The sequence below is a fragment of the Salvia miltiorrhiza genome, chromosome 1 (assembly GCF_028751815.1).
Source record: "Salvia miltiorrhiza cultivar Shanhuang (shh) chromosome 1, IMPLAD_Smil_shh, whole genome shotgun sequence".
NCBI lineage: Eukaryota > Viridiplantae > Streptophyta > Magnoliopsida > Lamiales > Lamiaceae > Salvia > Salvia miltiorrhiza.
In genome coordinates this window covers 38,790,712-38,813,720 of record NC_080387.1, presented here as the reverse complement: position 1 = coordinate 38,813,720, position 23,009 = coordinate 38,790,712, and the positions used below count along the sequence as shown (strand labels likewise).

Sequence of the window (23,009 nt, the reverse complement as noted above, 5' to 3'; positions counted from 1 at the left end):
ATTGAAGAATCCTATGAGAAAATGACTTATGAGCGCATTGTTGATGAATTTGCTAATTGCTATGGTAGTAAACCTAAGAAAGTCTATGCCTTAGATGATGATTACACTTTTGAGAAGGGCTTAGTTCTCCTTAGGGACTCACAACATTGTAAAAAAGTTTTTGACTACTTTGATATAGTTGGACAAGCAGAGGTCTTATTGTTTGCTGACCATGAAACAGATCCCATGCCCCAAATTATACCTTTATGTATGTTTGAGGAAGAAGATGGTAGTGGTGATTTAGAGGATGTGCATGATTTGAGGATTGCCAATGATGGTGAGGTTACTGATAAGGTAGAGACTGTGGAGGGGGTAGGGACAATAGACAGTGGGGTAGAGACTAATGCCGAGGAGGGAGTGCCAGTAGACAGTGGGGTAGAGACTGAGATTGTCATTGGGATAGAGGACATTATGGTAAATGAAAGGAGTGAGGATGAAGAACAGGAAGATAATGCTATAGGAGTTAATGAAGTGGGAAGTGAGGATGGAGATGATTACCAAAGAGATGACCTAAGTTTTGGTATTGCCTCAGAGACGGACTCCATCATATATAGTGATGAGCAATCTGATAGTGATGATGAATTGGTTAATGATGAAGATGTTTGTGATGCATTAGAAGTTGGGGAGCAGTGTAAGTTTGAAATTGGTATGACCTTTGCTGGAGCAAAGGATTGTAGAGATGCTATCAATACCTATGCTGTCAAATTTGGGTACAAACTTAAGTTTATCAAGAATGAACCAAAGAGAATTAGAGTTATTTGCACTAGTGAGAGTTCTTATCCATTTGTGATGCTGGCTTCAAATGATAGGGAGGCAGAAGGGCTAGTCATCAAACATTGGTAGCCCAACATACTTGTACTAGGCAGAGGGAGGTGTCTAGTTGCTCTCAATCATACCTTGCCAACTATTTTAAGGAGGCATTGTATAGAAATCCTAAGTTTTCATCAAAGGATATGCAAGGGCATTTGAAAGAACATTTAAAAATTCATGTTAGCTTGATGAAGTGCAAGAGAGCTAAGAGAATAATTCAGACAAAGATGAAAGGCAGCTACATGCATGAGTTTAATATGCTTTGTGGTTATATTGAGAAGGTAAAGGAGACTAACCCAGGTTCAAAAATGGAGATGCAACTGTCTAGAGATGAACTAGCAAATGGCAGAAGAGTTTTCAAACGGATTTTTGTCATACTTGATGCATGTAGGAAGAACTGGCTTGGGGGATGTAGGCCATTGATATCTTTAGATGGTTGTCATCTAAAGGGGGTTACATTTGGGGTGCTTCTTACAGTTGTTGGGAAGGATGCCAATGATGGAGTCTGCCCCATTGCATGGACAGTGGTGAATAAGGAGAACAAACACAACTGGAATTAGTTTTTAAGTTGGTTGAAGAGTGAATTACAGCTTGGTGATGGATCAAGGGTGACTATTATGTCTGATATGCAGAAGGTTAGTATTTCTTCATGTTATGTCTTAGTGTTTTATTGAAAACTATAACTCATGAAAACTAATTTCACACTTCTAACAGGGCTTGATGGAGGCAGTAAATGACCAAATACCAGATGCTGAGCATAGATGGTGTGCAAGACACATCTATGGTAACTGGAGTAAGAAGTGGAGAGGTGAGGAATTGAAGAAGAGGTTCTGGTTGGCAGCTTGGTCTTCATTCCAAGAAGAGTACAAGCTGAACATGGCCAAGCTTAGTTCTATAAAGAAGCAGGCTGCAGTGGATCTCCTTCATTATCCACCCCAGAACTAGTGTAGGGCATATCAAAGTGACAGATGCTGCATTCACATGGTAGATAACAACATTTCTAAGTCTTTCAATTCAAGCATTCTAGAAGCTAGGCACAAACCAATTATCTGTATGCTAGACGACATTAGGGTGATTGTGATGACTAGAATAAGGGATAGAAGAAATAGTGTGCATCAGTGGAAGTCTGATTGGTCTCCTGCATGCATGAAATTGTTTGAGGCAGCTAAATCTGAAGCATTGACATGCAATGTGATCTGGAATGGGGAAGATGGGTATGAAATTGGGGAGTTTGAGGACAAACACACTGTGTCATTGGATAGGAAAAGTTGTACATGTAGGATGTGGGAATTGACAGGGGTTCCATGTTGCCATGCACTAGCTGCATTATTTTACTCTTCATTGGACCCTCTAAGAGTCATTTCCAGCTGGTACCATAAGTCAACCTACATGAAAAGCTATGAACACTCCATCCAGCCGGTTCCAGGCATGAAATTCTGGAATGTTAAAGAATGTGATGGAGTAGAACCTCCTCCAGTGGAAAAAAAGATTGACAAGCCCAAGAAGATGAGGGTGAGAGCTCCAAACGAGCCTAGGAAGGGAACCAAACTGTCAAGGGTTGGTCAGCTACAACGTTGTAGCATCTGTAAGAGTTCAAGTCATAAAAAAAGACATTGCCCTCAAAGGCCAAGTGAGGTATTCATATGTCTCCCAATATATAAATGAAAATGTTAATGATTTTATTACTTATTGATTGACTTACATACTACTCAGGTGGCACAAGATACTCAAGCTTCAACTTCAGCTTTGCCTACAAAGGTGAAGAGAAAGAGGAGTTCTCAAGGCATGGGCTTGTACATCAATACTGAAACTGGAAGGAGTGTTCTAAATGTGAGATTTCAATTATGATAACTGTCAGTCTTTATTCTTCATTAGCTTAGATCTACATTTATACTAAGACTATGTTGTTCTATGCCATAAAACAGCCCGGGATGTCTGCATCACTAGTCATAAATGAGGGCAGGTCCATGGAGCCTGAACCAAACACACGGTTTGCAATACCAAATGAAAGTGAATTGAGGAAAGGCAAGAGAAAACAAACTCATACAGTGACTGATCCATCAAAGCTTAGGAAGGTGGCCTCAAAGCCATTTAAGGCTCCACGAGGAAAAAAAGAAGAAGTGGTCCTAAGAAGATCCCCAAGAGGGAAAAATATTGTTTCAACTGTGGATTCTACAACTACTAGTTGAAGCATGATATTTCTTCCTCAGTTTACAACAAGCCCAAGAAAGTTTTGATATTTTTCTTTTGTTTACAACTATGGTTTTGAATGATGGATGTTTAGACTGTGATTGAATATGTATGGTTTTGAATGATGGATATTTGGATGGTGTTGAATGATGGATATTTGGATAAGAACAATGGAATATTTATAGACTGAAATATGTATGGTATTATTCGAATTTTTGAATGATGGAATGATATGGTTTTGTTCATCTTTTGTTTGAATCCTACTATGTCCCACTATGATGTTATAGACTGCATCCTTTCTTCATCTTTGTATCCTCTCTTTTGTTCATTTAAGTTATTCAGCTTTCATTTTATGTTTGAATGATGGATCATTTGTTTACAACATTAATCATATGAGATTTTTGACAGCAATAAAACACCAATATATAATCCAAAATGTGCTTCAATTTCATAACCAAAACAAAGGGATACATGATCTACAATAGAGTTCATAGAACTTTACAAAGACATGTTAAACTAGTGCAAAATATGCAAATAACACCCAAGAAGCAAGCAACATTGCAGTAACTAGTCTAACTTTCTTCTTAATTTCGTTTGAATCTGATTTCAAAGTTTGAACAAAATCCCAAAGCTTGACAATTTCCGGCTCCATATCAGTGGGTACCGAGCTTGAGCTCTCCTTAATCTTCATGAGCTTCAACTCATTGATAAACTTCCTTGGCTCTTTCACTAATTGGTTCGTCAAGCCAATAAAAAAATCCACAGTTCTTCGTCTAAAACACGAAATTGCAGACATTTAAAGCAAGAAAGTTCAAAAAATACAAACTAGTGCAAAATCACAAAGATACCTTCCAATTTCGACATCCATAAAACCTCCTACCAGGATTTTCGTCAGTTCACGATGTCATTATCACAACCCTCAACCTTCTACCTTCAATTTCGCACGTACAAAGCCTGTGATTTTGATTGTCTTGAAACTGACGTCCACCGCGCGATGTGCTCGATCCATAACCACCGGAGACGGAATTGAAACTCATGGGTGAAGAAATCCAACAACACGAAGAAACCCTATTCTAATTTCAGAAAAACCCGAAAGATGATCGGGAATTTGCATGAAATCATCGCCGGCTAGGGTTCTTCGAACTCAAACATATTCCCCAAATAAAAAAGGGGATTTCGGGTAGTTACAAGTGGGACCCACCAAAAAAAGAAAAATAATAATAAGTAAACGGCTGTTAAGTGGACGTTAGGTCTAAGGGTGTAATTGTTCAAAATCAATTACGATAGAGGTTTATTTGATACCCCCTTTGCCATAGGGTCGTCAACGTAATAAAGGTTTCCACGTTAAGGGTTTATTTGATACTTAACCCTATTAAATAAGAACTATACGGTAAAAACTATGAAAATGTGACAAATTGTATCAATAGAAAAAAATATAACAAAAAATTTATCTGTATAATTTAGAGTAGACGAAATGAATAAAAAAAATTATAAATAAAAAAATATTTTCAAAAATAATAAGATGATTTTTGACGGAAAAATATAATTTGCTATTTTTGAAAATGGCTCCTCTTTTATATATATAGAGATAGATTTTCAATCTGTATAAGTTGATACTTTATTAATTAGAAGGTTAAAAACATACGTTAAAAGTTTTGACCTACTCCTTCTGTCCCACGAATCTTGACACGTATTTTTTTTGTCGTTCCACGAATCTTGACACGTTTTTAAATATAGTAACAATTAGTTAAACAATAAGGGTTGTTAATTACCTTTCTCTCTCTACTTTATCACTTTATTATCTTCTTTCTGCTACTTTATCACATTCTCTTTCCTACTTTATCACTTTTATACTTTAGTACCTATACACTTAAAAGACTAATTTATAACTCATTAATTCTTGTACCGAAATTAAACGTGTCAAGATTCGTGCAACGAAGAGAGTATTAATTAGAGAATGAAATTTAAGATGTGTATATAGCGACGATGTTTTTATCCATTCACACGACGTCCAGTCAAGAATTTATAAATGTAAATCCAAGTCTCCATTAACAATTAACATTACAATTTTTGTAGTTTATTGTTTGGAAGGGAATGATGTATTCCTACTTTTCATGCCCCAAAAAGACTAAGATAACTTCACTTCGAGACACGAGTCGGACTCATCATATTTAAATAATCGACACACAAAATAGTACTCCTATATTCACTCTCTCTCTGTAGATCTCTTTGTCTCGACCGAGCCCTCCCTTTGAATTGACCTTCTCTCCATTTCACTTCACTTCTCAGAAACACGCATTTCACACTCACAAACGAGACAATCACACACACACATGCATATCTGAAATTAGAGAGAGAGAGAGAGTAAAAGTAAAAGTAAAAGAAAGATGGGAAGCGTATACGAGCGGCGGCGGCGGCAGCAGCAGCAGCTCCTCCATCACAAAACCATCTTCATACCTCTCTTCTGCCGCTTATCTCTGAAAGACATAAAGCGGCATTCGGCTCCCTCCGACGAGCCGTCCTCCCCTAAGGTGAGCTGCATGGGCCAAGTCAAGAAGAGAAGCAACCGCGTCGCCCCAACCCCAAACCACACCTACTCCAAGCTCAAGAAGCTCTTCTCTTCCAAAGCCCTCCTGCCCGCCAAGACCAACGATTTCAAGAAAGATTGCGACGCCAAAGTGGTGGACGTCGCCGAGCTTGATCCGCCGCTGCCGGTGCTGAAGAAGGAGGCGGCGGCGCCGAATCTGTGGAAGAGGAGGTTTAATGGGGCGGCGCTCAAGACGTTGCACATCGAAATTGTTTCTGTAGCGCCAACTGTATCAACAGATCAATTTTTTTAAAAATTCGAGGTAATAATAGTCATAGATCTAATGCTCTATTAATCAGAATGTAAATGGATTCAAGCATGTTAGGTTCTTTTTCTTCTTCTTTTTTTTTGAGCAGTGATTGAAAGATTATGCTAAAATCTAATGGATGTTATTTTTTAATTTTTTTGATAAAATTATTGTCCAATTTTAATCACTCCATCTTAGTGTTTCATTACTCATTTCGTGTCCAAATAAGTGTTTATATATAGTCAAGACTCGTGGACAATTTTACCTTCTTCTTTTTTAATATCTAATTATTGCAAAAGAAACAAAAACAGTAAACAATTTGCATTGGGGAATAGGATAAAATGGGAAGCTTTGCATCGTTTGATCTTAAAATTCTGAAATGAGATAGTTATTCAGATTTATACTCAAAAGGGACATTCGATAACTCAAGATTAATTAAATTGTACGATATTACGTGATACTGAATTAGTTTTAAGATTAAATTTGTTATAGGAAAGGGCAAAATTTATAAGGCAATACTAGTACTACGTGGCAATATTTTAAGATTGATTATCGAGTCGTATCCATATTATGAAACAAAATATTATAAAATTAATATACCAATAGGACACTTAATCACGAAACTATCACACTTCTACTTCTTTCGTCTCACTTATCTTGACACACTTTTCTTATCAATTTATGTACATGGTCCCTATCGTAATTTCCTATCTTAATCTCCGTGCTCAAAATTAAGATAAGTGATGAGATGGATGAAGTATTAGTTATTATTGATTTGTCTATATATAGCCCGTTGTTTATTTTGTTTTCAAAAAAAAAAAGAAAAAAACTTATAATAGGATTAAAAGTGAAGTTGAAGTAAATAAGTGAAGATGCAGAGGTGAGTTGAATGTAGCTAAGAAGTTGTGTTTTTGAATTTAATACATTGGTACTGTTTTACTGTACAAATATAAGCAAGGACAGGACAGCATGCAAGAACTTTGCCAACTTCAAACTGTATTATTGTGATTGCTTTATGATAAATAAATATCGGTATAACTTCAATTATTCTGCGTATATGTATAATTACTTTGTCTTATATATAACAAATTATTTTTAAATCCAACTAAACGATAAATAATTGGTCTGGCCACGATCAACTTTAGTTCAACAAAGTCGAATATAAGTCATCTTCCAAAAAAAAGACAGTCCAATATAAGTCTAAATATACATTCTTAATTTGTAGCACATATATCATAGAAAATAAATCGGAGATTAAGATAGCTATAAAATATTCGAAATTAGACCCGATTCTTATTGTTTTAGAAAGCCTATATTTATCACTATATCACTCAATATATATAATATACTAGATTATATATTTATAGTACAAGATTAATACACAAAATTGAGTTTTATATCAAACTACCTAAAAGATTAAGATCTAACATATGGATCAAAATTCAAATCCAAATACTTCCAAGTACTAGTTAGTAGTAATACTTAAAATATATCACTGACACAGAACATGAATTTAGATTCGAATCTCAACAGCATATAATGAATTTACTACCTTTCACGAAAACTTATATTATTACACAGATTTTTGTGCGAATACACATTTGATAATCATAGTTATGTGAAGAAGCACTTTTAGAGCACCCAAATTACCATTATTATACAATGTCACGCGTCCATTCACACCCCACAATTAAGCCATGCGAAACTCAATATATAAATACACGATTTTCAAATTACTTGTCTGGATTTCACCTGAAACTGTGTTACACAAGAATTTGCATTTCAATATCAAATGTGCCACACAAGCAAGGATTTCACATGAAGCGGTGGTTCATGGCGTAGGGGTCGGACCGGCGTGTTTGGTGAAGAAGAAGGTGTGGGTCCCAGGGCCGGCCCTGAGGGTGGGCGGGCATGGGCGACGGCCCAGGGCCCCAAAAAATTGAGGGCCCAATTTTTTAATATATCCCATTAATTATAATATTTATGTATACTAAAAAATATTTATTGTCAAAAATTCAAAGTTCAATTTAAAATCAATTTCAAATTAATTTGATGATAATTTTGTAACATAATTTTGAGGTCCCAAAATTTTAAATATATCTCATTAATTATAGACTTTATATATACTAAGAAATATTAGGCAATATAACTTATTGTTAAATTTATATTGTATTAAAACTTCAAAGTTCAAATCGAAATATAAAATTATGCTGACAATGTCAGTCACTGACTTACTGTTCTAAAAGGAGCTTCTCAAATTTAAAATTGTTGAAAACGTATTTGAAATCGTCAATGTCCCTAGAGAGATTGAATGATTTGACAATATCTATATACATATATAAAAGCTCAATCACTTTAAAAAATAGTAAATTATGTTTTCCTGTCAAAAATCACCTTACTATTTTTGAAAATAATTTTTTCTTTCTAATTTTTTTTTATCAATTTCGTCTACTCTAGATAATAATAATAATAATAATAATAATAATAATAATAATAATAATAATAATAATAATAATAAAAATTCATACAAAAATGCACTAAAAATTTAATAAATGTAAATCATATTAGAAATTCTATTTTTAAGAGATATATATATATATATATATATATATATATATATATACAATTACTCCCTCCGTCCACCAATTCAAGGCCTACTTGCCATTTTGGTTCGTCCACAAAAACAAGGCCTACCTATTTTTGGTAAGTTTTTATTAATTATTTAATCAAAAAAGTCAAAGATTCTTTACAAAAAAGTGGGCCCCTTTCTCCACTCAACTAATAAAAATACACTTTTTCTTAAAACCCGTGTTTTTTCATATAGGCCTTTAATTGGTGGACGGAGGGAGTATTTATCTACAAATTTATATTTTAAGCTAAAGAGTTCTAAAATGAAAAAAATATAAGTTTAATCTTTGTAACTGCATTAAATTGTTATAATAAAAAATATAAATATAAAAATAATACTATACAGAAAAAATATAAAAAATAAAATAAAATAAACAAATTTTAAAATGTTATGATTCTTGATCATGACAAATTTTAAATTTCATCTTTGCTAGGTTATATTTGTTAATTTTATCAAAATAAAAATTTTAAAATTAAACTATATATTCATTAAATATAAATATTAGTACTATGTATATTTCAGTAGAAATTTTGTATAAGTTATTTTAATATAATGTGTATATATTATATCATCTTTAATTTTGTCATGTATGAACGAAATTAAAATTCAGGGCAAATTCCAGAATGAGCTAAAGTTTATGTATTTATATTGCAACTTTATATAGTTGAAAAAAATAGCAAAATTCACTAATAGTTTGTGGATTTACAGTCAATTAACGCCTCAAAAAAATATATTATGAAATGCAAATCAGTAAAAAGTAATTAAAAGTTCCAAAAACCCTTTCGAAACTAATAGAAAATTTGAAAGAAAAATATCTAGATATTTTGGTGGAAATTTTTTAAATAGATAATAATAATCGTTAGTTAAAAAGGTTTTGTCAAGATCTTGGTCATTCATTTTTACATCCTCCAATTATAAGATGATTTTATCTTCATTTTAATGCTATTATCTTTATTAGAGTATAATAATATGACTAACTTATAGAATTTCATTTTCTAAATATAATATTCTAAAAAATATAATTTTTTTTACCGTGCATCGCACGGGAGTAATACTAGATGAAGTCATTTTTTATAAGTAAGGGAAATTTTAATTTTTCAAGATATTGATGCGCTAATATATTGAGGGCCCATTTTTATAATTTCGCTCCGGGCCTCATTTTTCTGACCAAGTTAATCAAATTTAAAGCAGTAAACATAACAATTAATATGTTAAGATTTAATAAAAGAAAAAAATTAATTAATTAAGATGAGGGCCCATTTTTATAATTTCGCTCGGGGGCTCATTTTTCTCAGGACCGGCCCTGGTGGGTCCCATCACCAACAAAATAAAAAAATAAAAATAATAAAAATAGTTAACGGTATTAATTCTCTGTTAAGTCGGAGGACTTAATTGGAAGAAAATAGTTACTTTAAGGGCTTAGTTGACGCACCCCTGCCCATAGAGTGCTAAACGTAATAAGGGCCTCCACGTTGTGAAATTGATAATTAACCCAAGAAAGTATACAATCCTTTTGAATTTGCTGGCTAAACTAATAGCATGTGGATGCTTCATATTGCATAGAAAATTTATTAGACAAATAGTTCCATCTGCTAGATTGTAGGACATGAATAAATTAGTTTCGTTTAAATATCCTCTCTTCTTATTGTCATGTTTACCTCTTCTTCTTTTCTGCTATTAATTTCTATTTACTTTTTTTTATGTTTTTTATATTAAAGGGAAAATAACTATATATATATATAAGGTTTTGTATTTTTTTTTAGTTATAATAGTTTAGAATGAAACAAGGGTGAAGGAAAATATACTGATTCATTTTATAGCTCTTTTTAAAAAATAAACTTTTTGTATTAATTTTAATGTAACTTTGTAGATGAATAATTAGTTATATATAATAAAAATAGAATTTCACATATGATTTTTATTTATATCTGTAATAATAATATCATGTAATGATAATTTTTATATATTTAAATAATTTAATAACTATATTATCATTAAACTTTATACAAAGTTGAAAATTTAAGCGTTTTCATATTTTAGTTCTTTATTGAATAATTGATGTGGATTGTTTTATTTTTTTTAAAGAAATATTTTAAATTTGCTTATAGTATGATTCTATTTTATATTTATATTTATATTTATTTATTTATATATATTGTTCAATTTCGATGATCACCGTGCATCGCACGAGAGTACGTACTAGTTCAATATTAAGAATGAGTTTTAATAATAATATACATATAATAATTACGTGGATCTATAAATTAATTATCTAATTCTTTGTGACAAAGAAAATTTGAAACGAATAGGTTATGATCGTTTAAAATGTCATAATTAATTTTTGTTCTATTATATAGATTTATTTAGTTATGTGTAAGAATATTGTTTATTTGTTTATATTATTTGTATTTTTTCTGATGTTTAATTAATTTTGGGCTATTTAAATACAAACTTTTAATAATAATATAGTTTGGAATTAAGAACCCAAAATTGGTATATTAAATGACAACTATTAATTTTGTTATATTGATGATTTACTGTTATTTTTCTCAAAATGAGATTTAATTTAATTATTTGCTTTACAATCTATAAATTTAATCATTATTATACACTACTCATTAAATTTAATACTAGGATTTGTATCTCTTGCAATGCACGGGATATGATTTTATATTTATATAAAATTGATACCAATTCAATTATTATATTTATAAATATAATATAAAATAATTTTAATTGAATATATTTGAGCTTAATATTGAAAAAAAATAAAGAATTCACAATAATAAAATTTGATATTATGAAAAGGCAAAAAAAGAGTAAAAATAAAAATAAAAATAAAAATAAAAATAAAAATAAAAAAGAATTGAAAAATAGATTCATTCAGAAAAATGAGAGATGAAATATAATTTTTCTACTTTTAATCTTTAAATAAATATAATATTTACATTTTAAATCAAATATTTATGTAAAATATATTAAATTAAAGCTCTTATCTTGATCTTTACTTCGATATGCAAATTAAATATTTTATAAATAGTTGAATTCAGAAATTTAGAAAGAAATAAAAAATGAGAAGATAAAAAAAGAAAATAAAAAGATATACACATGACTGTATCAGCCGAATAATAAAGAAATTTATAAGTTATTTTAAATAGCTTATAAGCCGAGCCAAACACCCCTCTTAACGTCAAAATAAAATATACTTCAGATAACATAATAGATTATGGAAATGTAACCAAATGAGATTTATGGACTTTATTCTGGTGTATTTCAATAGCTCCATAATAGTAGTTTTGCCTGTATAAAACATTTAAGACGATCACAAGCAGTAAAATATGCACGAAAGGGCCATTGCTCAAATTTCAACAGTACAATGAACACTTGGTTTTCAAGAGTACAAATACATAAAAAGCTACGGTAAAGAAGCGACATTACTCGAAAGATGCAAGGCAAATGTACATCAAGCTCACTACGAGTCTGCAGAAGGTTGCGTTAATCCCGATTTCACCAACATCTTGTCGACCTTATCAGAAGGGTACATCTGGAACTTCACCTTCCCAGCAGACAGGAATATCTCGGCCAATTCAAGCTTCTCCGAGTTGAGGCTCGTGCTGTCCATGGTCTTGCTGAGCACCTTTATAGCAAGGTGAACGGCCTCTTCTCTGGTGATGTCGTCTTTGTAATCCTGCTTGAGTATAGACTGTGCAGCTTGGTTGTTTGCCCCGATTGCTGCAGCCTTCCAGCCACTAAAGTTCCCACTAGGGTCGCTCATGTAAAGCTGAAACCCGTAATTCTTGTCCCACCCTGCAAACAGAAACGAAACACCAAAGGGGCGGAGGCCACCATACTGTGTGTAGCCCTGCTTGGTGTCACATAGAGACTGAACAAGTTGCTCGAGTGGCATTGGCTCTTGGTAGGCAAACGTGTAGCGCTGCGCCTGGAGCCTCGCTGAGTTGATCAGGATATTGGCATCAGACATGATCCCAGCCACAGCACACGCCACATGGTCATCAATCTTGTACATCTTCTCGACTGATGTGGAGGTCTCAAGTAGTTTGGATATGACCTTCTTTTCACCGACTAACACAACTCCATCTTTAGCCAGAATCCCAATAGCACTCCCAGCATTTCCAATAGCTTCCATCGCGTACTCAACTTGGTAGAGGCGCCCTTCCGGGGAAAAGATTGTTGTACGGCTATCATATCTTCGAGACATCTACAAGTTAGAAGTCGAGTATGAGTATTCATCATTATGAGACGAGAATTGATAATTTAAGGTGAAAGATATGGCTACATAATAAAGAAATATGTACTACTATCAGATTTTCTCAGATGACATCAAAGTACTAAATTTCTGCAGAAGAATTTGCCAAAGAGATGGAAAATCAAAGTTCAAGCTCACTTAATTTTGAGCATGATTCTTCAGTGAAAATGAAAAGCAACACTGATATAATATGCAACCACAAAATTAAATATGATTCACTCTCACTCAAAAAGTTATTCAGCATCCTAAGCAAAAACTTTCAGAATCATAGCAACACAAATTGTAAATGGAAACGAAGCGCAACAATCGAAACCAAAACCCCTAATCAATTTAAGCAAATTCGAACAAATAGGCGAATCGATAACTAATATCATTAATCTCAATTAAATTAACACATTTAAGAAAAATCGATCAATAAATAGGCGAATCAAATTAATACACTACCTACATTCCCAGAGTAGAAAATTTCTATCATTGCAGAACAATTTATAATGAATTCATCAAAACACAAAATTTAGCATGTCTGAAACCTCATTCTCAGCTCAAAAACATCAATTGTAAAATCTAAATCGACAATCAAGAAGCTGAGTAATTTACGTAAATATGTACGCACTTACATTCACCAGTCAAAGCGCAATCGACAACGAGAGAGCTTGGTTTTCAAGAAACTGGGTAAAACAAATACAAACAAAACATAGAAAAAAAACGAATTTTATTTCATTACAGTCCATTCTGGGCTGGAAAACAAAATTATGAAATGCAAACAAAATATATACGCACTTACTCGTTTTATTCTTCAAAGATTTGGAATTCAACTACAAGAAAATGAATTTCATTTTTAGCTGTCTAAAATTCCTTGAGTTACTAGACTACATATATTCGAGATGAAAGGTTCAAAAAATATTAATTCAGTTAGGTTTTAAATAAGAGTAGGTAGCAAATTTTTATACTTATCAAACCAACTCAAACTATGCAATTGAGAGCCCCCAAACGAAATACTAGACCAAAAATAATGCTAGTCTCAAAAGTAATACTATTTAAAATCTTAATCTAAGCACGTCAATTTAAAACTCATTTCAGTCTTTCATTTTTCTCAAGTCACTATTGCTTTCCTTAGCCGTTTGCGAGTCCTCTTTTCAAACAAAAGAAAGAAAGAAATTATCAGAACTACATACAAAGTGATTAACATATTCAGACATCAAAAGGTGACAATTCGAGTTTGAATGGTTTGACTGCATAGGAAACGAGAAAATGACGAGTCACATATCATTACACCACCTGCAATTGTTTTGACAGCAAACAACTTAAACAAAAAAATCGAATTGAACTCTGCGAAAGTTATTCGGCGCTTGAAATTGAATTTACTAATACGCATCAGAGCAATACAGAAATCCTTTTCAGAATACATATCTCGCGAGGTAATCAAATCTCTTAAGAAAAACAGATAATCATAATTCACAACAGGACAACCCATCAACTGAGAAAAAGAAATTAATTGGAGAAAATAAAAAACGGAGTTCAAATGTTCAAATCAATCGGCGTCCGATGACAGTCAAACTAACCTTGAGGCGGCGTCCGGTGAGTGATTGAGAGTGAAACTTGGAGAAGGAGGATGTTCGTTGGTTGATCGGCGCGGCGCCCCGACGGGTGTAGATGCCGCGAGTGGAGGAGCTGACGCGGACCGGTGGCTGGAGGTGGTGCCGGGTCGGTGGCAAACGGCGGCAGATGCAGAGTGACCCTAAAATCTCAAGGAAGAATGGAAAAGAGGCGCGCTGAACGCTGAAGCAACCCCTAAAATCTGATTTCAATTTCGATTTTTTTTTTCAATTTCAGTAACCCGCCGGGCTGGCCCACTTTAACCCACCAGTCCAAACGGACTAGCCTGATCAGCCCGATTTACAATCGAATTGCGATTTAAATTACGAGACAACGCATATAATATTAAAGACCCGTCGAAATTCGACGGAACATACTTTACGTTTGTAATTTATTACTTTATGTTATTAACTTGTTTTTATGATGATAGCATATTAAATATTTTTATATAAAATTATTTTTGTGATTAATTTAATTTGATCAAATTAAATTAGTGGTATATTTTGAATTTTATCAATTAAATGTTGTTTTTTCTTATTGAGATAATAAAATTATTCTTTATACTCTTTCTGTCCCATCGAAAGTTAGATTCGAATATCAACAGCATATAATGAATTACTACCTTTCACGAAAACTTATATTATTACACAGATTTTTGTGCGAATACACATTTGATAATCATAGTTATGTGAAGAAGCACTTTTAGAGCACCCAAATTACCATTATTATACAATGTCACGCGTCCATTCACACGCCACAATTAAGCCATGCGAAACTCAATATATAAATACACGATTTTCAAATTACTTGTCTGGATTTCACCTGAAACTGTGTAACACAAGAATCTGCATTTCAATATCAAATGTGCCACACAAGTAAGGACCTAATATATATATTTATAAATCAAGGGATAATTTAAATCCAATCCACAGAGGTTAGAAGCAGTCAGACTTATTATGTCTACATACATACATTTGCTATGTTACAGCAGTTAGAAGTAGTCAGACTTATGTCTACATACCACCAGAAACATAAGGTTTCTGTGCAATTTCTTCTTCTATATACGGGTCGATAAAATCCAACGTCCTAGGTTAAGGGAGACGGAGGAGGTAGAGAGAAGAGGACTATCGTTAACTATATGATCAGCCCTGCTCTTTGTACGGAGTCCAAATCAATTTACTTGCATCGACTTCAAGACCACCACGGCCTGCAGCTTTGAGATGACGATCCAGGACCTTAGGATCAGCACATATAACATGCTGCCCCTTCCGATATTGGATTAGCTCTAAACTTTGAAGCGTGGACAGAATATCCTCGGCTTTGATGGCTGTCATGTCACTGAGCTCCTGGAGAAGGCAATCATACAAAGAAAAGTAACTATGAAATGAGTCGAGAAGCATTGAGAATCAACGGGGAGAGAGTCAAAATAAAACAAGAGGTACAGGGGAAGAGAAAGTTAATGACTTATGGGAGCTAAGACAAGAAGTCTCAATACGAGCAGCTATATTATCAGAAAACGAAAAGAGGTCTTCTATCTTAAGTTATGATGATACAGCCCAACCCATTTGAAAGCTTCAAGACTTAGGCACTCCGTTGCCAGCTGCAACGTGGAATATCATACTTCAATCTTTTATTGTCAGAATTTTTTGAAAATATCTTGCCACTACTAATTGTTCCATCCACCTTTGTTTACAATATCTCAGAGCCAATATAAGTTATAGTGGAGATTACTAGATTATGAATTCATAAAGCAAATACAAATATTATGAGTATCATCATGTATGAGCTCTACCAGCGACCATAGTTTTAAATTTGATAGAACTAGTTTAAATGTGAACCTTGATAGAGATGTTGCCCTTGTGTTTTTTCAGTATATCTAGAAGTACACGTGTCCAGTATCCTCGGTAGCTTAAGAGTCCTAGGTCTGATAGTGGCCGTTCGGGTGTCCCCACTTTACCTTCCTTCTTTGAAAGCTCGTATGCTGTACAGATGGTCAGAGTTATCACATGCAATTTTTATAGAAAAATAAATCCAAATGGCAATAAATATTTCCCATTCCTACAGTTCATCATGCTAGTATAAAAGATCATGCCAAACGGTAGTATACACAGTGATTATAATACGTGTCCAACGCCAATGTATTTACTGCAATCAGAATAATGGCATGCAACGAACTGGACTGAGGATGATAAACGAGAAGCTTACAGAAGGCAATCAGGAATTTTCCGTAGCCCTTTCTCTGATAAGGAGGAAGAGTGAGAATGCAAGCTAAATTGTAAGACTCCTCCGAGTGCTTTTCCTGCATATCATGTGAATCCAAGAGAAGTTAGGGGAATAATGAGAACTTTTCTTGGGCTACTATTAAGAGTATGGCATCCTCGAGTTTAGAAATGTCAAGCTAGCACATCCCCAACAACCGATCATGCATCATGTGTTAAAAAGTTTCATTGCACCTATGTCAAAAGTAGGAAGAGACAACAGCTCTTCTTCTCAATGATAAATTTAAACAACAGCACAGGAAGAAAAGTGATGGGAAATGTCAAATGAGTATCAAGCTTGTATCCAAAAATATTAAGTAGTTCAAAAGGCTTATTTGTAAAAGTGGACTTGCAATATGCTAATAATTAACTAGAAAAATGCCAGTAGTAATATATAGCTAAAGATCAGGCAAACCCTGAACACTAAAAAGAATACCTTTGAAAAGTGATGGGAAATGTCAAATGAGTATCAAGCTTGTATCCAAAAATATTAAGTAGTTCAAAAGGCTTACTTGTAAAAGTGGACTTGCAATATGTTAATAATTAACTAGAAAAATGCCAGTAGTAATATATAGCTAAAGATCAGGCAAACCCTGAACACTAAAAAGAATACCTTTGAGAAGTAGCCCACCATATGGCATCCTCTATCATCACATTCACACAGCACATAGAACAGAAACAGATCGACATCGTAGTATAGGGTCTTGTGATCAAGAAACAATTTAGCCAGATAGCAAAGATTTTGCCCGTACACCTTGTTCTTTTTTCCATCAACCTGTTTCCATGCATTTCAAAGTTAGACAACACCTTTTCCTAATAAGATCCCAGAGAAATGTCAGGCCAACGGTTACAGCCCACCCAACAAACCAGACAAAGTCATGAAGATTTGAGTAAATGCAAGGACAATAATACATATGAAGAACTAAAAGATGCTGGATTTTTCTTATTGGCCTCATTCCAAAAATACAAAGGTGAGGGAAATCCAAATCAAATACGACCAAAAATTGTACAAAATGACTCACCCCCTTGTGGGTAGCAAGTTCCAAAAAGAAATATGTGGGTAAACTTCAAGTACATAAAAATATTTAGACGCCATCATCATGCATAAAGTTGTTTCAGAATCCAAGGCATTGCATTTTAAGAAACATGGTTGTTTTCCAACATTACAGGCTGAAAAGACAATGGAATAACATTTCACCTCGAACATTGACAAGGTTCCATTTCGATATATCTCATCACCGGGCGGATGCTTGAGATCACATTTCCTCTGCAGGTAAGAAGTAATTACTTTAAAAGAACACAACTGAAGCTGCGTTCAATTGAGAAATACAAGAAAGCACATATAATTACACAATTTAAGAGACATTAATCAGCTGAGCCAAAAGTGAATCTTTTAACTAGGCTGAAAAACAAACTAATGTTCTTGTAAGGAAAACTAGAGTTTCATCATAACTCAAAAGATTATGTAATGAAAGGGATCGGAGAGAGGAAGAGGGAGAGATGTAGAGCTTACCATATGCCTCTGAAGTTGTTCTTTGCGCTTCATGAAATTCAGGCAGAATTCACAAAAGAACAGCTTTGTACAGTCATTATACTCTGGGGGAAAGGGGGAGAAGTACCAAGTCTCTATCTCGTATCTTCCAAGTTCTATTGTGGCAATATTTTTTACTTTCGTAAATTCTTCATGTTCACGCAAGCTAGCAGCATCAAGTTCCTCATGACCCTGTATAATTCGACAACACCTTGTAATAATCCAGATGAAAATTTGACAATCCTCATGAAGAAGAGGTACAAACAAAGACAGTAGGATCAACATTATTTTGATTGATTACATCACAAAAATCAATCTAGGATTACCTCCACATGTGTCTCGTCGATCTTACGCTTTTGATGCCGTGTCATTTTCAAACTAGTCACCTGAAATGCTCAAACAACAAAGATGAACATGGAAAACCAAAGCAATGCATTGATGTTCAAATATGAATCAGACATATCTTATCATGTATAGCAATGGCAAACAACAAATTAGTTTCCATCTACACAAAGACACAAAAACCTTCCAAGATATGTAAATAAAAGCGCAATAGGAACTAAGGGGGAAAGCCAGAAATTAAATATATATACAGCAGTTTACCTTGTCCTCAACCTTCTCATCCACATCATTTTCCACAGAATTGAGATCAAGTTGGTCAAGTTTTACCCATTCATCAAGTCTGCGGTTAACTGTACAACAAAATAAACACAAGTAGCATTATAAGGACACAATCAAATTTTACATACAGCACCGCAGTATTCATCCAAACTCCTGCAGAAAGCAAAACATTCCAGCTCTTATCATTCAAAATCTCGTTAAGCAATCCGCCAACATCAGCATAGAGGCTATCACAAACTGACAAAAGCACTTGAAACTTTAGAACTGAAAGAAGCATTTTGATCATAATTCTATTTATAGAGTCAAAATTGCGGGAGTTCAATATAACTGAACTTGAACAAAAATTCAATAAAAAATTCGAGAAGCTAATAAACAAAAAAACCATAAAAATAAGGCAGTGGCACGATTATAAGGAAAAGGCAATTCAGCCCCATTCCTAACCCTAACGATTGTCAGCAAATGAAAAACATAATCAAACACAATTCTCACATTCGGTGTAGTGAACGTAGTACTCGTAGTCGTTAACCCCATCACATGAAAGCTTGCGGCGCTCGATGACCTTCACCGGATGGTACTTTCCGTCGCGCCACCGGCAATTGACGCGAGTCCCGACCTCCAGCGGCAGAACCAACATCTTCCTCTTCCGAGAAGCGTCGCTCTCCGGCTGAGCGCCGTTGGACTGTGAAGCCGGAGCAAATGCACCGCCACCCGCAGCGGCGATCGCATGGCCGTTAGCGGCGGCGACGGTGGCTACGCCGTTATCGATCGAAACCATTTTCGCGGCACCTGAGTTTCTGCGTAAAATTGGTGTAAAGAATAGAGTTTATTTTTTTTTGGACCCTTTACTTTTTGTATTTCCAGAAAGGCCCCTCCCTTGCCTTGATTGTTGATAAGTACCCCTCATATTTTCAAATTTTCAAATATACATAAAACAAAACCCCTAAATCCTTAAACCCCTCTTCCCACACCGCTGCTGCCGCCACCGCCGCTCTCCCGCTAAGGTTAGTTTCTTAATCACCGCCGGAATCCTAACGCTTTCTCAATTCAATGCGGGACAAAGCTTAATACGTTGTTTTCTTAATAATGTTAATCAAAGTCCTTTAATCGCCTGATGGTGTGGAAATCTGTTTCAACTTTAACTTAGGCTGTATCACAAACCAAGAATTTTAGGGTATCTGAAAAATTTCCCAGTTCCGATACTTTTCATACGATGATTAACACAGACTATTCAATATTTGTGGTTATGAACAACGGGTCTGCTCAACACACTGCTAGATTTCTCAAAGGAATAAGACATGCCTACGCTACTTGCTGTTTGTTTAGTTCTTGCCCGTGTTTTGTGGAAACTATCGAACTACGACTCTTCGGCTAATATGTGAAAATTGCAGTGCAAAAATGGTGATGTCCGAGGAGGAGATCACTCGGTTGTTCAGAACCATGAAAACGCTGCTGCACATGTTGAGGGACAGGGGTTATGTGGTGACTGATGATGAGATTGGAATGACCAAGGCTGAATTTATTGATAAGTATGGTCACAATATGAAGAGAGAGGACCTTATGCTTATCAAAGTCATGCGTAATAACAGCGCACATCAGGTATTTTTTGTGATCTGTTTTTTTATTTTTATTTTTTGAGTTCTTGAGAGTACATATCCATGTATGCTGATTTGATTGAGGCATTGGATGTCTATTAAATGTAATAAGCTGGCTGTTTTGTAGAAAAATTCCGAACTCTTGAGATATATCATTGGTTTGGTTAATCCTCTTAAAATTGTGAGTTTGGCCATGATCTGGCAGGCTGGGAAGAATTTTTTTCTCCTGAGGATACATATTTCTAATGAGCCCTCCTTTTGAGTTGGTCACATTCAGCAATGCATCGGGCCAATAATCTCCGCTTGTGGGTATTGTTTGTCGTGTTCTTGTGGTCCTGTAAATAGTGGATATTACATAAGGTGCAATGCCAGTGGATATTTGACCCATAAAATCAGATTTTCACATCTTATTCTTAACTCTGCTCAACCTCTCAAATTGGGTGAAATTGCGAGATGTCAAAAAGCTTTGGTGTCTTTTGGATTTTGGCTTTTAGGCTTTTAATCTGTAGTCTCTACTTGTGTTCCAGACTTCCAGTACACTTTCAAACCTTGCACACACAATGGTTTTCAGGAGATATTTTGGCTCTAAATGGGTCGGTATTGTTTGGTGTGTTTGAGCACATCAATCTGTAATTTCTCTTCTTGTTTATTTTTTTGAGGATTGCTGGGTAATTCTTGCCCCACCTATTTATAGGTTATTCTACTTATTTCCAGATATATGTGTTCTTTCCTGATGAGGCCAAGGTTGGAGCTGCGACAGTAAGGACTTTAGTCAATCGAATGGTTCAGGACAATGTTACTAGGGCAATCCTAGTTGCACAGCAGAAATTAACTTCTTTTGCCCAAAACGCCATACATGAAGTATTCTCAAAACTTCACTTAGAAGTTTTCCAGGTAAATGTCTCTCTGCTTCCATTGTTCTTTAATACACATATGTGCCATGTTTTGGATAAATATATGTGGTTTAGTTTTTATTGGTAGATTGCCTTTCACAGCTTCTTTGGGGGATCCATAATGAATTGATTTTCATATCATTACAACTCTACAGCATGATATTTTGTGCCCCCCCCCCCCCCCCCCATGAGCTGATGAGGTTCTGAGGGTTATGTATGCCTATATCAGGTTTCTAATGCAGTTGCTAAGTAGGTTTTGTGTTCACACATGTTTTATATATTCTTATTGGAAATTGTGTACCGGGAACCAAATACTCACAACTATACGTTTCTTATGCTTTGCTAGATTTTATCTGCTACTGCTATGCTTCTTTTCTTCTTTCCTTGATTTTATTCTTTTTGCTTAAATGCAAAATTGAAAATGAAAGTTAAAAAAGGCAAGACCAGAAGAAATGGAAGTATAATGATAATTTTTTCTTAAGAAGTTTGAATAGGACTCCTCTGTATGGCAAATTGTACGATATTTGAGAACAAAGTCCCAGATCAAGATAAGTAATCACTCTGAACAACTGGATAAGTTCTAGTAATTCACCTTATCCACCAAAGTAAATGAGTTATTAGCTCTTTAGTTGTGACTGTTGTAAGCAATTTCAATCTTCCATAAAAGTACTTATGGAGATGTCAGTTTGTACACCTTCCACACATGCTTGTTTAGATATTATGTGTTTTACTGGTGCAGCTAGCATTTTTGGACGTTGGTGATACTAATGTCTGCATATTGCAATGTGCAGGAGGCTGAGTTGCTAGTCAACATAAACCAACACGTACTTGTCCCCACGCATCAAGTCCTCACGCCTGAAGAAAAGAAAACTCTGCTTGAAAGATACACAGTCAAAGATACTCAGGTTAGTGGATGGTAATCGTAGCATGCATATAAGCATCTGGAATAATCATTTTTGAACACTACTATAGTTACTGTAAATGTCATAAACAATCATAATCATCAAACTTGTGTTAAATTCACAAGTTTGATCTTGACATATGAGATCTTGACCTAATGACACTATTTTGACATTCTGTGTTGCACCAGCTGCCTCGTATTCAGATGTCCGACCCGATTGCCAGATATCACGGGCTGAAACGTGGGGATGTTGTGAAGATCATCCGCCCAAGTGAGACTGCCGGAAGATACGTCACTTACAGATTTGTCGTTTGAACTTTCTAGAACCTGCCGTAGCGTAGCTTGTGAAAACTTAGGAGTAGTAGAGAGAAAAAGTGGGGACTTGTTGCTTGGTTTCATTCTCAGTAGTGCTTATATAGTTGGAAAAACTTATCAATTTAGATTTGAGAATGCTAACTTGAGACGCATTGAGTCTATCATTGATCGATCATATAACATAGTATATAATTAATTATCTCATCGTCCCTTATAAATTATTAATTCATCATTAAATTAAGGCGAGCAATCCTTTCCTTGATATTATCTTGTACTATAACAAAGTGATTAATTTCACAAGAAATTCATGATTCGACTAAGTTCAACTATCGCGAACCAATTTCACACTAGCACCGGCAAGAATAGGCAAAGCCGCAAAGGCAGCATAACATAGCACATGTAAGTAGTGAAAAAGTATTATTGTGATCATGTTCATTAATCCATATGAGACGTGGGAAAAGAATAAATTTGAGTTGGAATTCCATCATGATGTCTAAGTGATAGGGAAAAAGTGGTTGTAATATCATACCAAT

General features: G+C 34.5%; 4 protein-coding genes across 4 annotated transcripts; 2 read left to right on the top strand and 2 right to left on the bottom strand.

The window, feature by feature from the left end:
• Positions 1-5,426: 5,426 nt before the first annotated feature.
• Positions 5,427-5,879, top strand: LOC131007933 (uncharacterized). Its single transcript, XM_057934848.1, has one exon. It carries the CDS (start codon positions 5,427-5,429, stop codon positions 5,877-5,879), a length of 453 nt encoding a protein of 150 aa, XP_057790831.1.
• Positions 5,880-11,841: 5,962 nt separating this feature from the next.
• LOC131014558 (proteasome subunit alpha type-4-like) lies at positions 11,842-14,716 on the bottom strand. The gene is made up of 2 exons (XM_057942571.1): positions 14,332-14,716; positions 11,842-12,721 (listed from the first exon to the last, which is right to left on the bottom strand). Exon 2 carries the CDS (start codon positions 12,719-12,721, stop codon positions 11,975-11,977), a length of 747 nt encoding a protein of 248 aa, XP_057798554.1. The 5' UTR covers positions 14,332-14,716; the 3' UTR covers positions 11,842-11,974.
• A 525-nt stretch (positions 14,717-15,241) lies between these two features.
• Positions 15,242-19,550, bottom strand: LOC131014517 (histone acetyltransferase of the MYST family 1). The gene is made up of 9 exons (XM_057942511.1): positions 19,265-19,550; positions 18,758-18,846; positions 18,481-18,540; positions 18,137-18,346; positions 17,822-17,890; positions 17,237-17,398; positions 16,571-16,664; positions 16,204-16,346; positions 15,242-15,711 (listed from the first exon to the last, which is right to left on the bottom strand). Exons 1-9 carry the CDS (start codon positions 19,548-19,550, stop codon positions 15,508-15,510), a joined length of 1,317 nt encoding a protein of 438 aa, XP_057798494.1. The 3' UTR covers positions 15,242-15,507.
• Positions 19,551-19,646: 96 nt separating this feature from the next.
• On the top strand, positions 19,647-22,675 carry LOC131014542 (DNA-directed RNA polymerases II and IV subunit 5A-like). Its single transcript, XM_057942548.1, has 5 exons — positions 19,647-19,776; positions 20,164-20,371; positions 21,082-21,261; positions 22,052-22,165; positions 22,351-22,675. The coding sequence occupies exons 2-5, from the start codon at positions 20,171-20,173 to the stop codon at positions 22,474-22,476; spliced, it is 621 nt and encodes a 206-aa protein (XP_057798531.1). The 5' UTR covers positions 19,647-19,776; positions 20,164-20,170; the 3' UTR covers positions 22,477-22,675.
• Positions 22,676-23,009: the final 334 nt, after the last annotated feature.